Raw genomic sequence first — 18444 nt, 5'->3', positions numbered from 1 at the left:
TCGCACTCTGTTCACTCGCATCTTTGACTATATTGCTAATAAAATCACATAAGTTCTCCATATTACATCTGCGTATTACGTTTGTATATATTGTATTGTGGAATAAATAAGCCTGAAGCAACTGTAGAAGAAGCCTTTCATTTACAGTTTGCAGCGGGCAACTCAATTTCTTCCCAGAGGAAACAGGAACCATGGAGGAGCAGGAGATTACAATATAAAGGAGATTTTACACATCCAGTGAGATAGAATCAGGTGTGGGGGAACAGTAAAATACTGTGCCAGAGAGAGTACTGCCTCCCTTCAAATTGACATTACTTTCACTCCGCTGCTGCTTTATCAATGGGAAAAGAAGACTTGTTACCAAGGCTTGATGCTGACTCCCTTTATCATCTTCTCAATTGTTCTTTGTATTGTTTTGATTTTTCTTGGCTATTTGTTTTTTTTAGGAGTGTTTATTTTCACTGACCCGCTTCCATTTAGAATACAGCAAAATTACAAAAAACGATCCACACCACAGGAGTTATACTTTTTTTTAGACGAACATAACAGGTTTTTTTTCTTCTCGGTTTCTACATAAAAAGATGGAAACCAAGTTGTCTTTCGGCTGTCTCCATAAGCCACTAGAACGACCAGGAGTTCACTCCTACCTGAAACGACAACGGGCGGTCAAAATGACCGCCGGTTTTTAAACTCTATATTCTGCCAAGATAAATACCCAAATTGAGATATTAATGTATTGCATATGTTAGTATGTCTGTTAAGAAACAACTGACACCAAAATTAACATTTTAACAACTTTAATACCGTTTTTCAAACAATTTAAAACCGCCGCTGTCCAACGCCTGTAAATACTGCAATGCCTCAGTGGTAGTCATGGTGCGTCTGAAACGGCGTCTGGAACCAGACATGTTGGAAATAATCAAACATCCAGTTTAGACTGTTACTCTGCACCGGAGAACGCTAGTGTGTTTCTAGGACACAGCAATGAACTTCACGAAGGAAATGACGCGACCAACACACGTCACAAATAGTGACATGACGTGCAAATTCGTGGTCATTTTAGATATATCTTTTCATAGCTTTTTTTGTGCAATTGATCTAAAATTCATTTTAATACAAATATATGCAATTTTAGGAGCATTCAGGGGGCAGCAGGTCTGTATCTTTTTTTTTCCCCCACAAAGTTATTAAACTTTGAAAATCCAAAACCGTCGAAATGACGGCCTTGGTTGTTCTATTAAGAGCTGTCTGTGATTACAATGGATCCTGTTATTTGCTGCGTCGGGTAAGAAGTTTTGCTCATAATGAATCTCTTCAGGGTTTATTCCGCAGCTGCACCAGGATCAGTTCGACTGATCAATGTAACTTGACTGTTTGTGCATTCCACATGGGACTCCGCTGCACCCTAAACTGCTGTTCCTTTGGCGACAAGGTACTGTCAATTAGGTGTATCGAGCTCCTTTTTCATCTCTGCGTCAGCACTGTCGGCAGGGGTGAGAGAGCTCGCTGGTTCCATCTGCTCTCCATCTGCAGGGGGTGGGGTGGGGGTGGGGGGGTGTCTCTCACTGGTATGACTTGGGTAACAGTCCACTGCTGTATGCTAACAAAGAGGCACTCTCCATATACACAAGGGGTTTGGAGAAAGGTGGAATCTTGTTGGACCACACGTTATGTTCAGTCCCGAAATCAAGCCGGTCTTTCAAAAATGGCCTCCCTCCCACCTTTCTAATACAGCCTAAAGAACCTACGTATATTTGCACAACTATACAAAACATGCTTGCATTGGTGGTACTTTAATTGACAGGCTGCTATATGACACTGGATAATGTGACAGAACTGGGTAATTTACAAAATGATAAATTTATCACATTTTCCATTTATTAGATTAAGAAAAATACAGTTTAAAAAAAAAGAAAAATAGACTACCATTATAGTTCTACTGCAGCTCAGCTGTATTTGTGTAATTGAGGACATACTGTTTTTCTATGGCATAGTGCACACACCTTTACACATCTAGGTGTCCTCTATGAGTATTTTTACGTTTTGATGACTGAGGTCTGCCAACTGGGACCACTCAACGTAGCTTCCTTACAGGGACATTTCACTGATGGTTTTGTGTAAGTGCAATCAGTGCTGATGAGTAATGCAGTTGATCGAAGAAACAAAGTCCCCTCTGTGTACAATACTGACAGAGAAATCACTGCTGTCCTGCTCACCATCTTCCCCACAGTGCCCACACATACCAGGATGCATTGCACGCAACTTTCTGTTTCTTTGTCCGCCCATAAAATCCTGTGTGCTAGTGTTGTAGGACGTCATTTCCACCATCGGAAACATAGCTTAGTCAAGGATGTGTTTTTTTAAATCAGAAATTATTTTATTGCCATGTGCATTACATGTACTAGATTCAGCTATGTGTTGCCGGTGCAGAGAATGAAATAAGATACAATAAAAATAAAGTAAAATACGTATGTGAAAAAATAGATAAATATATATATATATATATATATATCATCAGCTGTCAATCATCAGCTGTCAATTGCTTATGGAATGAAACAGGTTTGTATTGTCTCATAAAGAATTTACTTGAATCAGAGCACTTTACCTACCGTTGTGTTTCTTTTAAGGACGTTATGTAGATATATGAGTTATCTACCAAGCTACAGTGAAGAGAAATGAAACGGCAAAACAGAGACATACATTGGTCTAACAGAGGGAAGATTCAAAAAGAGGTTTAATGTGCACGTGTGTAGCTTTAGAAACAGCCGTTTAAAGAATGTAACATATTTAAGCCCTTATATTTGGTCATTGGCGGACAGAAAGATTAATTATTCAACCACCTGGAAAATTCTCTCAAAAAAAAGCATATTTAACCAGTAGTAAAATGGGCAATCTATGTCTAACTGAAAAATATTTTATCATTTGCAAACCAGAAATGTTTACATCGAATAACAGGAATGAATTGGCCAGCAGCTGCAGACATAGATATAAGCACCTATTTTGCAATTATAAATAAATCATGCCAGTAGACAAATACCAACCCCCTCACTGGACCGTTAGCGATCACGTGCTTTTAAATTTTTGAATGTAGGCACCTCTCCCTTCCCCACTGGACGTTGTGCACATGGTGTGCATGATGAGGCAGTTAATGATATGTTCTTTCCCATGTAACTTTATTGACAGCTGATGATTGCTTATGGCATGAAACAGGCTTGTACTGTCTCATAAAGAATTTAGAATTTCCTTGAATCACTGGATTTTATATATATATATACGCATATATACATATATACACACACACACACACACACACACACACACACACACACACACACACACACACACACACGTATATATATCTCCATCCATTATCAAACTGCTTATCCTGCTCTTAGGGTCACGGGGATGCTGGAGCCTGTCCCAGCAGTCATTGGATGGCAGGCGGGGAGACACCCTGGAAAGGCCGCCAGGCCATCACAGGGCCATATATATATATATATATATATATATATATATATATATATATATATAATTGGAGGGCACGGAACCTGTTGATTAGTCCTGGGGGGGGCAAGAGGTCTGGTGATTAGCTCGCTGGCCCCCTGCCTCGTAGACTAATCAACAGGTACCCTGCCCCCCCCCCTGCCCCCCTGCTCCCAGACTAATCAACAGCGTATTTTGAGTATTATGTCGCGTTCACACTTTGTCCAATTTGCTGGTCTGAACTCAAGTGAGATTGTTCCCCCCTCCCCCTGCCCCCGTGTTCTCTTTTCACATTACATTATTTGGTTGCTAACCCTGGTATGTGGAACGTGCACCTTTTATTTACCAATGTCGCTAGGCAACGATGCAAGAGGGAGGCAAAATGGAAAGTCACACTAGATTTGTTCTTCTATTCATTTTTATATTCTTCAATCCATTTTGGTTTATTCATTCATTGGTGTCAGACTCAGCACCAAAATAACCGTGTTTGGCATTTTCAGTATGCCATAAATGCATCCCACTATCTCAGAGTGTTGTGACCTGATTGGATAAGGCTGTCTGAGAGTGCCTGAGTTTTTGTGGGTATTCTCCATTTGACATTTTACATGTTCATCCACCCAAAATTCTAATAAAGTGGAGATTTCCTCCATCGACTATAGCGCACCTTTTCCCCTCATGATTGTATGACTCTCAAACGGTCATATGCAGTATGGTTTCATGCCACAAAAGAGCACTACAGATGTGATGTTTGCTTTGAGAATGTTGATTGAGAAGTATAGAGAAGGCCAGAAGGAGTTATGTTGTGTCTTTGTGGATTTAGAGAAAGCATATATAACAGGGTGCCGAGAGAGGAGGTGTGGTATTGTATGAGGAAGTTGGGAGTTGCAGAGAAGTATGTAGGAGTGGTGCAGGATATGTATGAGGGAAGTGTGACAGTGGTGAGGTGTGCAGTTGGAATGATAGATGGCTTCAAGGTGGAGGTGGAATTACATCAAGGATCGGCTCTGAGCCTTTTCTTGTTTGCAATGGTGATGGACAGGTTGACTGACGAGATCGGGCAGGAGTCTCTGTGGACTATGATGTTTGCAGATGACACTGTGACCTGTAGTGAGAGTAGAGTGCAGGTTGAGGAAAGCCTGGAGAGGTGAAGGTATGTACTGGAGAGAGGAGGAATGAAAGTCAGTGGAAGCAAGATGGAATACATATGCGTGAATGAGAGGGAGGACAGGGGAATGGTGAGGTTGCAAGGTGTAGAGGTGACGAAGGAGTATGAGCTTAAATACTTGGGGTCAACTGTCCAAAGTAACAGGGAGTGCAGAAGAGAGGTGAAGAAGAGAGTGCAGGCAGGGTGGAGTGGGTGGAGAAGAGTGTCAGGAGTGATTTGCGACAGAAGGGTACTAGAAAGAGTGAAAGGGAAGGTTTACAAGATGGTTGTGAGACCAGCTATGTTATATGGTTTGGAGATGGTAGCACTGATGAAAAGACAGGAGGCTGAGCTGGAGGTGACAGAGTTGAAGATGCTAAAAGTTTCATTGGGCGTGACAAAGAAGGACAGGATTAGGAACGAGTAATATTAGAGGAGCAGCTCAGGTTGGACAGTTTGGAGACAAAGCCAGAAAGGCATGACTAAGATGGCTTGGACATGTGTGGAGGAGAGATGCTGGGTATATTGGGAGAAGGATGCTGAATATGGAGCTGCCAGGGAAGAGGAAAAGAGGAAGGCCAAAGAGGAGGCTTATGGATGTGGTGAGGGAGGACATGCGGGTGGTTGGTGTGACAGAGGAAGATGCAGAGGACAGGAAGAGATGGAAATGGATGATCCGCTGTGGCGACCCCTAACGGGAGCAGCTGAAAGTAGTAGTTTTGGAAGATTGTATGACCATCAAACAAATTACACATCATCAATAGCGTTTAGTTCCAGATTTTAGATCAGATAGCTTTCACACCAAACGTGAACTGCAATAGTGTTCAGGTGAACCGTACCCCAGACCCCTGTTTTCTGGAGGACTCGCGTATGGTCCCTTGGTGCGCACCTGAGTTCGGAAACAGTTCTCACATCGACAAAAACGAACCAAACTAACAGCTCAAACGGACTCGGGTCTGCACCAAAAGCTCTAGTGTGAAGCAGCCTTAGAAACCCTGCCAATTGACGTTGCAACATGTCATTTGTCACTTGGCGGCAAGAAAAAAAACTCGGTTTCACTGCCATCCCAGAGATGCAGGAATGCTGCAGGTGTTTTTCAAGCGCTATTACTGTTGCAGATAGACAGAGATAAGGTTGAAAAACAAATTGAATGACTATGAATTTTCCCTTTAACCTTAACAGACACTATATTCTGCAAGCTTTGTTGAGAATTTGACTAACTTCTTTAGGTCATGGACCAAGTTTATTAATTTGGATATATGTGTTAGTTTGGATATGGATGTGTTCTTGTGTTTGTGTTGTACTGCTGTGGGCTGGGGGAGATGGCATTTCGTTTCATTTCATGTACGCAAGTGCATGAAGTGAAATGACAAAGTGTTCCAGATTCCTGAAGTACAGGCATCAGTGTTCCAGCGATTATTAATTAGTTTGCCTACATCAATAATCTAAAATATGTGATGACATAGTATATGCTGTGACTTTTTGGTTAACTTGCACTTTGAATGAGCGAAGTGAATCATCTGTATGGTTACTACATCTAAATGTATGCAGCTTGGGCTATCATCTGTGCTGTTTTCCCCATCCCTTTTTCAGATATGATTAATTTGTTGGACCAAACTTGGCAGGGTGAGGGTGCAAGGAGCCATGGCATTTATGTGGAGAGAGCGGTGCTTCACTGCAGTCGTAGTGATGCAGCAAAGAGAATTCAGCGCCACGAATCAGTACTGACAAAATAGATAGTACATCCTTCAATGAGTGCCTCCCCGCAGCCTCCAGCCTTGTCTGCAAAGATGTTGAAGAGGGATGAGCGTCCTTCTCCCTGCACGCTCTTGAGTAGAGGACGGTGCTAGAATAGGGGTGAACTTAAAACTTATGACTGTTGAAAATGTGGGTTTGTAACAAGGTTTTCATTTACATTAACAGCTGCATAACTAAGATTGTATAGTTACGAGAAAACCCAAACCAACCGTGAAACCTACAGAGTGAAATGTCAATCTGAATCCCAACTTTTTAACCATCTTATTCAGAACATGACAGGTGAGAGAGAACTTTGCTATTTTATTTGCTCATATAAATGCCCCAGATGGCTTTTCAGCAATGATTCTGTCTTTTTGGGTGAATTAATGTGACGCCCTGTAAATTCTATATTCACATAAAATGTAAATTCTTCCATATCCGATCTGCCACTCTGCGAGATGCTGTCAATAAAGACTTATCATTCCATTTAAATATCTGAAACTCCAAACCACATCTCTTTTTTTTTCTTTTGGTCTAATGTTTCTCTGATCTCTGCAACACAACCAGCAAAAAACATGCGGCATATTTGATCTTCAATATTATAATTAACACAAAACGGAATGGGTGTGTCATCACTGACAAATAAGCCCGAGCAGATTTGGCTCTTAATTTGTCATACTTGAGCAACCCACTGGTGACGCAAAGATATAATATGAGGTGAATGAACTTGGGAGTGGGAATCATAATTTCTAAACATTACACTGGAATAATGCTGTGTGGCGAGTCGAGTGCAGTCAACTGCCTCCATCCAATTAGGCTGAATCGAGACAGGTTTTAACGCAGCTGCACCACATTATAACCAAACTGTCTGTTTTTAGGCTTTTAGCACGTTTTAAACTCTGGTGTGACTTTGTGGGGGTGCAGACGTGTTATAATCCATCTCGAGCCAATTAGGCTGATTTGAGATATGTATGACCATACCCCACTCGCCACATGCTGCTACACAGATTTCTGATTCCTCAAGGAGACATATAAAAAAAAAAAGAAGTAATGAAAGCATCTGTGGTAGCCGACTTCATCCCCCAGGCATAGCTTTGGCAGTATCACAGCAGTTACCAGTCATTACGATGCTGCATTCTGTAAGACTTATGTCCAAACATGTGTACAAACATGCCAGACTCAGCAAAAGTAAACTGTGTGTACAGCTACGCTGGTCACATCCCCCTCCCTGCAGTGGGTCTATGCATTGTGAAGGTGGGAGTCTGGGATGGAGGATGGAGGAACCTCAGATCACAAAGCTGGCAAATTCTATTGATCTGGTGATATCAAGAGGGACAGATCTAACCCATTGAGGCGCTCCTAGTCTGATGCTCCTCTGGGTTGTGACCTACATTACAGTGACAAGTAAACAACTTCTGAGGACACGTCTCCAATTCATCCTTATTTCATGCATTCCCACCCCCCCCCTCCATTTCTCACCCTGTTTGGTCTCCCCCTCAGGCCCATACCCCCTCAGTGTGGAATTGCCAAGTTTACGGTAACGAGATTAATTAAGAAGTGGCTGTAATTGAGAACCTTATTTTGGTCTTTGGTGGCTGCAGGGCACTCTTTGTGGTTCAGTGGCAGTTCCCTCTGAAAGCGATTAGTGTTGTGAATTGCTGAATATTTTTGGGAGGCCCATTGTCATTGTAATTTCTCTGTGAAGTCATTGCAGCTACATTTAGGGGCTCAACGCTGTTTGCCCTCGGCCACAAAAAAAATCCCTTTTCTCCCTTTTAAAATTCTTTTGGACAACTTGTCTGGGAAGGACTGATATCCTAGGTTCCCTTACCCACTCTTCTCATGCTAATATTGAGGGTTGGAGAATTTGAGGCTCATTTAAGATATTGGAGAAATTAATAATAAAAAAAAGCATAACTGAATATAGCCTCGAGTACATAAATTGTTATTGGTTTCCAATTTGAGTGAAGGTTCTCAGTTGATCAAGTGTCTTAACAGCCTAGTGTGTGTTGTATGTGAAGGTATACAAAACACACACACACACACACACACACACACACACACACACGCAATCTTTTTTCATGCAATGCTTGAAAAGGACTTGCCGCAATTTTGTGACATTCTGCAAAATGTTGAAATTTTCTGACATGAATTGAAAATTCAGACTGCTTGTCATGTCCATGTTTCAGAAGTCTGTGTTGAAAGAGACAGTCAGTCAAAGTGACCTTGGATAACAAGTATTTAATATGATTGCATTTGAACATTTTTAGCACTACTACCACCACAATAGTAGTAATAATGATTATTATAATAATAATAATAATAATAACTTGTATAAGCTATCTTAAAAGGATATTGGAAAGTGATTTTACTTGCAGTGAAATAATAGTATACGGCGCTCAACTGAAGTGCAAGACATCCCTGCCAAGAGTTTACAGAGGAATATGAAAAAGGCTAAACCTGAAGAACAAGGGAATAAGCTACAAAATCTTGTTTACCTGCTGTAGTAAAAAAAATATCTTTTGAGAACTGGTTCAGAAAATAAACAGATTCAGTCTAAGTTCGGTCCAAGTTATACAGGCCAAGTGTTCCAAAGCCCTCATTCACAATAACCCTACCTCCCTATTTTGTCCCCATCACAGGAGAATGTACATGTTTTTTTTCAGCTGCAAAACATCAAGAAAACTGCAGGGCCCATTGGGAGTCCCAGCCGGAATCCTCAAACACCGCGTCAACCTGCCACATGCCCGTAAATTAACCAGCGTCTTGTTTATGAGCAAAGCCCATATCGGATCCATTATTATCATTCTCCCTATTTAAACCATGACAAACGGACTCCTTGACTTTACGCACTTTGCCTGCAGGGCAAATTTGTCAATGAGTGACATTGCTTACACTTAAGTCCCTGAAAACTGGCTCCTATGCCAGGATCTTTTTTGCTGATTTAAGCTCTTCACAATGTCAAACCACCCCAATTGAGTGTTGCTCTTTAAATGTCGAATGAAGACAGTTTATATGGATGGGGCCTTTACAATCTGCTCCATCTCTGTGAGCACCACAGGTTACGTGCAGCCTATCCCTCTCTCCACAATGCCTGAGCCGGCCACCACTTAAATTGTGGTCAGCATCACACCCAATGGTGGGTCTCATTGCTGGCAATAACGAGTCAATATACAAGAGACAGATGAAATACTTGATTCATTCCTGCTCTTAATAACAAAGCTATTAAAGATCCAGTCCAATATTTTCAATTCAGTCAGACAATTTTTTTGTGTGGAATATTAATGTTAGGTGTCAGCTTCAGATGTATCATTTCATTTATTAATGATAGCTAGTAAGTTCTCTAAGTTGCATGATGTGCTCAAGCACCTATTCAAAAATAGACCAACTGAGACACTGATGATGACAATTTAAGCCCCCGTTGCTCCTCCTCTCCCGTGTGCCTGCGGAAGTCGGCTTCTCAGCACGAGAAGCTCAGTTGAGAGAAGCTCCCCATTGACAGCCATTCATTTCGAGTTGCCTTCGATTATAACAAAAAAAGTACTGAAACATTTTATCTTATCACAAGCCCTTGTCATCATTTAGAGAAATTTAATAGTCAACCATTTTAATCACAACCTTGAAAATCATTTTATAGTTTCAAAATAAGCATTTATCCCCAACAGTATAAATATTGATGTCATCATCCTGCACGAGTGGCTTGGTTCAACCATGCACGCGCGCTATCTTGTGCATTCCCAGCACTGAATCATTGCACTCAGGTTCTCAGTATCCTTAGCCAGTTTCCAGTGATTTTCATACAAGAAGCCCATCGGGAAGTCAAGCATGACTGGCCTCACGTGCCAACCATTGAAAATAGCAGCTAAACTGTGTCCACTTCTCATTCGCACAATGTGTCAAATAATTGACTGTCAAGTCAAATTCGGGTATTGATGGCGCAATTTATTACCCGAAGCAGATTGGTCTTCCGAAACGATTTAATTATGTTGACAACCAGAAGGATGGCTTCTCTAGTCATATTTCCACAACAACAGCAGTTCCAACAATTTGGCTTACTTTATATTAACAAACCTTCTGTTAAAAACACAAGATTGGAGCATCTGGGTAGCGTAGCAGTTTGAATCCCTGTGTTACCTCCGGCTTCGGGCGTCCGTACAGACACAATTGGCTGTGTCTGGGGATGGGAAGCCAGATGTGGGTATGTGTCCTGGTCGCTGCACTAGCGCCTTCTCTGGTTGGTCGGGGCACCTGTTCGGGGGGGGGGCGTGATCCTCCCACACGCTACGTCCCCCTGGCAAAACTCCTCACTGTCAGGTAAAAAGAAGTGGCTGGCGACTCCACATGTATCGGAGGAGGCATGTGGTAGTCTGTCGCCCTCCCTGGATCACCACGGGGGGAGCGGGACGGCTCGGGGAGCGGGGTGATTGGCCAGGTACAATTGGGGAGAAAAAAAATACAAGATTGGAAAACGTGATTTTAATTGGACTGGATCTTTATTAACAAACGATGTCCTTGGTTAATCTGTCGAGGCTCAATGCATAATAGCCAGTCCTGGTCTCATTTTACCAGTGCTATCTTACAGCACAGTTTGGTTCTCCCTCACAAGAAGCCTTAATATGTTGCCTGCACTGCTGAGCGGGTGATTGGCTGTTTGCTGCCCTCTGTGAAGGAGCTGCAAGACACTGAGGAGGACTGACTCCCATCCTGCCAACCTCACAAAAACTTACCTCCAGGAAATAGTACCACTCACTCCATGCTCCATAAAGCCAGCAACTTATTTCATGCTTTGGTATGTTTACCTCATGATACACAGCGCTAATGGACACTCACCAACAGCTTCTACATCGGCAGTCGTATGGTATTACAAGCAGCCAGGCGATTGCCTGAATACAGGATGTAAGTTTGTGAATTGATGTATGATTCCTGTCAATTGGTTGAGATGTGCTGTCCTCTTGTACCGTATGTGAGTTCATGTTGACTTTCATAGCGTGTGTGCAGGTATGCATTGTGTTATGCTGTGGGTGGCATTTTGTATGGTACCGGAGGGTTGCTGGTTCGATCGTTGACTCCTTCTGGCAAAAGTGTCGAGGCTTCCCTGAGCGAGACGCTTGAATGTGCGGCATTAACAGTAAAGTGCTATATAAATGCAGTCCATTTATCTTAATGTGATAAAGTGAGTTGGAAAAATGAATTGAATAGTTGAAAGCAACAGTATAAGAAACAGGCAGCTATTGAATTTAGATGAGGTTATTTTTGGTGGTATGAACTCTCACTCAGAAAAGGAGAAGCAGCTGCAGGGAAACAATAAATCAAGTGATGACTTCTCCACCATACTGACCACTCATGCTCAGAGACCACCCGATGTAAAAAAAAAAGTATAGGCATTAAAAATATAGATTGAAACTATCAACAAAAGAAAGGTCCCTTTAGCAGGATTCTTCTCCCAGCCACGAGTTTACGCTAAAAAGGCGAGTACACAGCCAGAGCCATGTCTGACACAAGGAAGGGACCTGAAATGATAATACTCTCTCAACTCTGCTCACCACGATATTATCAGGCACCCTCCAGTATAGCAGAAATGAGTCTTTCAAAATAGATGGGAGTTTGGAGTTCGGGGATTTATAAAACCACACAGGGCAAGGAAACAGTGCAACTTTGCCAGTCCAGAAGAAAGATCTGCAACCGGAGCCTGATGTGATCTGGTGCATTGCCAGATTCGGGCCAGGCTGTGGTCCATTTTCCTGTCTACATACAGACCCGGTTCAAGAGGGGCCCTAAATGAGACTGAGGGCTCTAGTTTCATACCGGTGTTACACCAAAATCTGTGACGTGTCAGATTACGTGACCCTTCCACTAAAACACTCTATTTCAGCCAGGATACGGCGGTTTAGATAAGGTTAGGTTTAGGCATAAAGTTGAACATGGTTAAGTTTAGGTCTTGGGTAGGAGACAGTTCTTATTAGATGTGGGTTTGGTGTGGTTAAAATTAGGATTAGCATGGGGGGATGGCCGAAAAAGAGCATTTTAAGGGCAGGGTCACATAATCTCACGGGTCACAGATTTTAGTGTAAGACCGGAGCAGGACCGGTGGAGGCACAAATGCAGGGCGATGGACAATTCCCTTGAGCACAATGTGGCTTTTTCCCACCTGTGTCCATAATGGTAATTTTGTTGCTCAAAAGGAAACCACTTGCACCGAGATGAAGGTGCAGCTGAAGCAGATTGCTGTCCATTTTGGTCTTAAATTGCGATTGCATTTGTGCCTGCACCCAGTCTCATGAAAATCAAGCCCAAAGTGTCAAAATTCACTCTTACACACACATACCCACACATCTCTGTAAAATCTTTCTCATGTGTACATGTGTAACAGAAATGGAGTGAGAAAGAGTAATTGTACTGACATTATTACAACACCGTGGCCGAAACAAAAAGAAAACTCGTTAGCAATTTGTTATCAACTTCAGTGGGGCTCATCAGCTCATCATCACGAAGTAGGTCTAGTCACATGGTAACTCTGCCGTTTTTAATTAAGCAGCGTGGTTGTTGACTGATTTATCTGATTAAGCTTTTGGTTGTTCTGCTTGATCAATTGAAACTTAATTTTCATTTCATTTAAACTGAATCTGAATTGAATTTAACCAGTTTCATTTAAATGAACTTGGATATTTTTTTTAACTTCATTTGATTTGAATTTAACTTTTTGCCAGGCAGTTCAAATATTGGCTGGCAATTGGTTTTGGTGGGTGCGTTGTGGGTTGTGGGCTTTACTGTTAAATCGGAATTAATTTTTTTAGTGTGACTATGTGAGTGAGAAAGTGAGAGAGAGTGAGAGAGAGAGAGGGGGGGGAAGAGAGAGAGAGAGAGAGAGCGATTTAATGTATTGAATAGGTCAGTAATTCTCAGGCTGAGAATCTGCATAAGCTGTTGGGCTTGAGTAAGACCAGGGATTGAATCCCTCAGGCTGGGGCCAGAAATCAGGCCCATGCAGACCTCTGGTCCAGAAAAACTGTGAACCATGGTTTCTGGACTCCACAATTCAGATACAGCAGGTAGAGGATAGGGGATCAGGGGAAGGGTTGTGGCGGGTGGCTCAGATGAGGGGACTTCAAAATGGCGGGAGAAGTGAAGTGATTATATTGCATTCGGACTTCTTCATCGATTTATTTCACACTCACAACTGCAATCAAACTGCAGGCGTGAGAATAATTTTTTGATCTTACTATTTTACGTCACCAGTCATTTTGCCCTTTGCAAGCGGAGGCTGAAACTTTCTGCCCCTGTCAACTGTCATTTACACACACACACACACACACTCACACACGCACACACACACATAGGCACAAAGCTGTGCACACACACAAACATGCACACTCACAAGAACTTTTTTAACACACACCTTCTTGTGATAAACACATTGACCCATTTTCCTCAGCAGTGTGCAAGACATAATAGTTTACGGGTTGCTCTCTCTCCCCAAAGGAGGATGGCGCTTGGCAGCCAAGTTATGTTTCTGCGTCCACGGCTTCATTTTACATAAAGGTAGACGTGAGATAAATTCAAACAATCCCAACAGGGGAACTATAAAGACTATCACCTGTACCACTCCATGACAAATAGCTACAACTGACAAAGAGGGAGAAAAAGCAACAAATAAAAAAAAGGGATATGAGTGACAGGTAGGAACCTTAAGATTTCCAGCATCGCAGCAGCCGCAGCTGATGAGCGTTGCAGAGTGAATGGACAGCGATGCGACGTGAGGCTATCAGAATGGGGCTGATAGAGTGGGACAGGCACAGCCTGTCAAAAGACCCTATGGGTAAACAGATAGCAGCAGTCAGACTGAGCGGACTGCGGCGCTCGGGTTAGGGCTGAGAAGTGCCGCTGGCAGGGGAACAGGGTAAAATGTGACGCGGGGAACTACAGTATCTTGTTGAGACAATAAGATGGAAATAAACTAGCACGAACGTGATACAACCGCCAAACATGCCAAAGCTTATACGCAACAAAGCAGCACACCCACACTGGGAGTATAGGGAACTGAAGAAAACCTTGACTCACCCACACAGTGGGTTTTGTACACATAATCTAAATGCATGATGTCTCTCTCTCTCTCTCTCTCTCTCTCTCTCTCGCTCTCGCTCTCGCTCTCTCTCGCTCTCTCGCTCTTGCTCTCTCACTGTCTCGCTCTCTCTCTCGCTCTTGCTCTCTCACTGTCTCGCTCGCTCTCTCTCTCTCTCTCTCTCTCTCTCTCTCTCTCTCTCTCTCTCTCTCACTCTCACACACACACACACACACACACACACATACACAATATATTGCGGGGCACAAATTTAACAGACGTAGTTGCAGATATTATCAATAACAACCCACATAGAAGGTAAAACCAAACCACACATGGTCTCATAAACTAGACTAAAGCTAGACCCATTCTTTTTTTCCTAAAACTAACAAGTACCCCCCCCCTCACACACACACACACCCATTTATAAAAGATTATTAGATATCGTACTCACCCAGAACAGGAGGTTGAAGAAGACCATCCCATAGCGCAGGCCAATCATGCAACCCTCGGCCATCCTGCAGCGACGCAACTCTAGGAGGAATATGAAGGACAGGTCCAGGTAAAACACTACATATTTCTTCCCCTGGCCGTAGCGTCCCTTTGATGACTGGGGCCCCTTCGCCGTGTGGAAGCCAAACGCAAATGGCGGCCGCTTGTACTCAAACTCGCCACTGTAGCGGTGAAAGCCAGAGCTGAACGGCGGCGTGTCAGGCTTGCTGTCCAGAGACGGACTGCGCCGGTAAGGAGTTTCATCTGTGCTGGAGCGTCTCATTACAACAGCTGGGACGAGACGCTGGGAATCTTTAATATTGTTGCTCTCTGATTGGCTTCTGCACAAGGTCAAAGTCCAGAACGAGGGCCCTGAATCAAATGAAATGACCCCTTCGAGGGTCGATTTTTTTTTAACCTCAAAAATGTTTAGCTTACAGCCAATCCGGAGCGCTGTCAGATATCATCTGAGAAAGACAACGCAAAGGTCACGAACTCGATCCAAGTTCGTCTGCCGATGAAAATGGGTTGCCGTACATGTGAACTCCTTCCCTTAATCCTACAGCACAACTGTATTCATCTAGAGTCTTTCTACAACCTTGCAACACCTGGGTAATTTTGTGTATTTAGGGCACAAACCTAACACACGTGCACATCTACACATCCTTGCTCTCCGAGCCCCAGTCCCTTAAACGCAGGTTTCGCGCACTGAAAGATAAGCGACAATTGTTTTCAACTCCATTATATGAATGTTTAATGAGACAAATCGCTGAACCTTCAATCCAATTCTTCCTGCTTTTGGCTGAAAGACTGATCTGGACACACCCTACCTAAGTGGCTACTGTGGTCCGGGGTTATGAAGACCCCACTTCTGTCAGCCCCCCACTGCCTTTACAAATCACATCCGCTACGAATGAACTCGACAATCATGCCTAAGTTGTGTCTGGCTCTTCGGCAATACCGATGCGTCTCATTGCCGACGTGCTTTTTTGCTGACATGCATCAAAAGCTGACAGAAGAAAACTGAGTATCAACCAACATGTTGAGATGGCAGGGTGATGTAACGACCGTCAGAGGATGAACTAGAAACATTAAAGGCATGAAAGAAAGAAAAACGCACATGACAAAAGCATTGTTTGGCTTCTTAAATGCCGAGCTCGGCTCAGCTCTTCTAAATCTCGTTTCTGGCGTCTTTCTTTTACCTTGCCTTAACTTGCTCTGTGATCTCTAAAAGTGTCGAGGGATATCACCTCTTTTCTGAGGCTGTTTTGCTCCGGACATACACCAGCTTCCTTCCTGCAACTCTCACACCTCTAGCTTTTCCCACACCTCTCCTCTCTCTCTCTCTCTCTCTCTCTCTCTCTCTCTCCCTCTCTCTCCCTCTCTGTCTTCCCCTCTGCGCTGATGTCGATTAATTAATTTCCAGACTCTTTAGTGAGGGAAAGTGCTCCGTCCCTTCTTCTCATCCTCTGCCTTAATGTGCTCTCCTCTTCTCCAGGCGGGCAAGGAGACCGGCGTGTCCATCGGGGTCATGGTCAAGCAGCCAACAGAAAAAGAAACAAGAGACAGTTTCCTCAGAGCAGTGCAAGAAAGACTGCAGTGTTTGAGCGGCAGTCCAGCCTGGCTGCCTAGCGCTCCCTCACATCCCCTCCCTGCCCGTTTTGCTCGCAAGCTCCCATTCCTCTCTCTTCCCCTCTCTCTTTTTCCCCCCTCCCTTTCTTCGTTGTTCTTCTCATAAGCTTCAGTTCTCTCTCCTCCACATCTACAATCTCAAACACCCCATCCCTCCCTGGTAACTGTCCCCAAAACCTGGCTGTGAGAGAGGCTGGAGCAGTCATTCATATTCCAGCCACACCCCTACTATGCAGTACAGCCAATGAGTGTCTTGCAGCCCATCCTCCCTCGTGTACACGTGCCAGATACACTCAGACAGCCACTAACATACACATACACAACAGGCACACGCCACACGCACACAACCTGGTCTGTGGTTAACATACCAGTGCTCTGCAGCGCTAAAGCTCTCTCTCCCTCTCTCTCTCTCTCCCCCCCCCCCCTCTCTCTCTCTTCCTCTCTCTCTCTCTCTCACTCTCCCGCCTGGGACTCATTCCATATTTTTACAGAAACCAGGCAAGGCTCTGTATGGCTGGCGTGTTCATGTGTCTCTCTCTGTCCCCCAGACATGGGGCTAGGCCATCCTTTCAGGTTCCTGCAATACCACTCATGCAATGCAAGCACATGTATAAACATTTTGGTCAGTGCACACTGACGCTAACACAATGAAAAATGAATCTAGGTAGTGTACTCTCCACAAGCTAGTAAACATCTGGGAAAGGGCCTTCGAGCACACATGAAGGTTTATAAGTTTCAAATATACTCATTCAAGATTTATGAATCTATAGATATATTTGTAAATGTCTTCTTTTTTTTTGGTCTACTGTGAATGTATGTATATTTCCTGCTTGTTTGAGTTTCTCTGATTACGGGTTTGATAGGAGGCAGTAAAATCATATCAATCATGTTCTTAACCACAAATGTACTTCAAGATAATTGTCACTTGATGCAGAAATTTTCTAATTGCATGCATAATCTGAAATCCATACGAACAATTAGCACATAAAATAAATGAAGCATGATCAAACTAATTCTGTCTTAAACAGTTGATGTGCTAATTAACTCAACTTAATCGGGTGTCAGTTCAGATTACTGTATAGGCTCAGGCGACTCGTGCAGCACGATAGCTATCTGTAAATGGATGCTTTTATTACGAGACATTGTAGCACCACAGTGCAAATGCCTACCTGCCTATCTAAATACACTCAAACCTCCCCACATACTGACTACGCACAAACGCACAAGCAAAGCAGTGGCGGGACTTAAAGAGGAAATTTCCAGAATGTCCCGACTTCATCTGAATAAAAGGATTTGAGCCGTAGCAAAAATAGAGCATGTTAAACACATCTTATTTTTGCCAAAACACTGCGAATATACATATTCAGGTACTTTTCTTTACTAGTATGTAAAGTGGAGCATGGATATAAATGAACAAATGTGCTTAAGTCACATGCACAAATCTATTACTATGATCTACATATACTCAAATGCACTATCCTCACTATGCACCTGTAAAGGGAATAGGATGCCTGCCTGCTTTTCCCTATTTAGATATGTGATACGAGTCTCTTATGAGTCTCTCAGATAGGATAAGCACCACGTGTACAGTTACAACTCAAGTATACATAAGAATATGAAAATGTGTCCAAAGATCAGCTTATCATCTAGAGTTGTTTGCTTGATAGAATACATATCATGCAATTGACCCTTCGCTAAGCCACGCCCCCAAAACGCAGACTGGCAAGTCACAGCGCAGCATAGCACAGCGGTCCGACACTTTCATGGCGGCGCTCCGTTGACTCCGATGCAAAAGTTTCAGATTTTCTTCATTTTCGAGCTGGTTTTGTGGACTTTTAGCTACTTATGGCTAAACGTTGTGCCCGAGGCACTTGTAACAGTGACACTCGTTACCCGG

The 18444-nt window shown here is 43.2% G+C and overlaps 1 protein-coding gene across 2 annotated transcripts in view; it reads right to left on the bottom strand.

The window, feature by feature from the left end:
• tspan4a (tetraspanin 4a) overlaps nucleotides 1–18444 on the bottom strand; it is a 99944-nt gene that overhangs the window by 55332 nt on the left and 26168 nt on the right. The window contains exon 2 of one of the 2 annotated variants that reach the window (XM_056278630.1): nucleotides 14878–14957. In XM_056278630.1, coding sequence (XP_056134605.1) covers nucleotides 14878–14940 — 63 coding nt within the window. In that variant the 5' untranslated portion in view covers nucleotides 14941–14957. Of the gene's footprint in view, nucleotides 1–14877; nucleotides 15199–18444 lie in introns of those variants that run through there. The other variant, XM_056278629.1, reaches the window with a different exon arrangement.

Source organism: Lampris incognitus, chromosome 4 (assembly GCF_029633865.1).
Source record: "Lampris incognitus isolate fLamInc1 chromosome 4, fLamInc1.hap2, whole genome shotgun sequence".
NCBI classification, from domain to species: Eukaryota; Metazoa; Chordata; class Actinopteri; order Lampriformes; family Lampridae; genus Lampris; species Lampris incognitus.
This window is presented reverse-complemented; position numbering and strand designations above follow the sequence as displayed.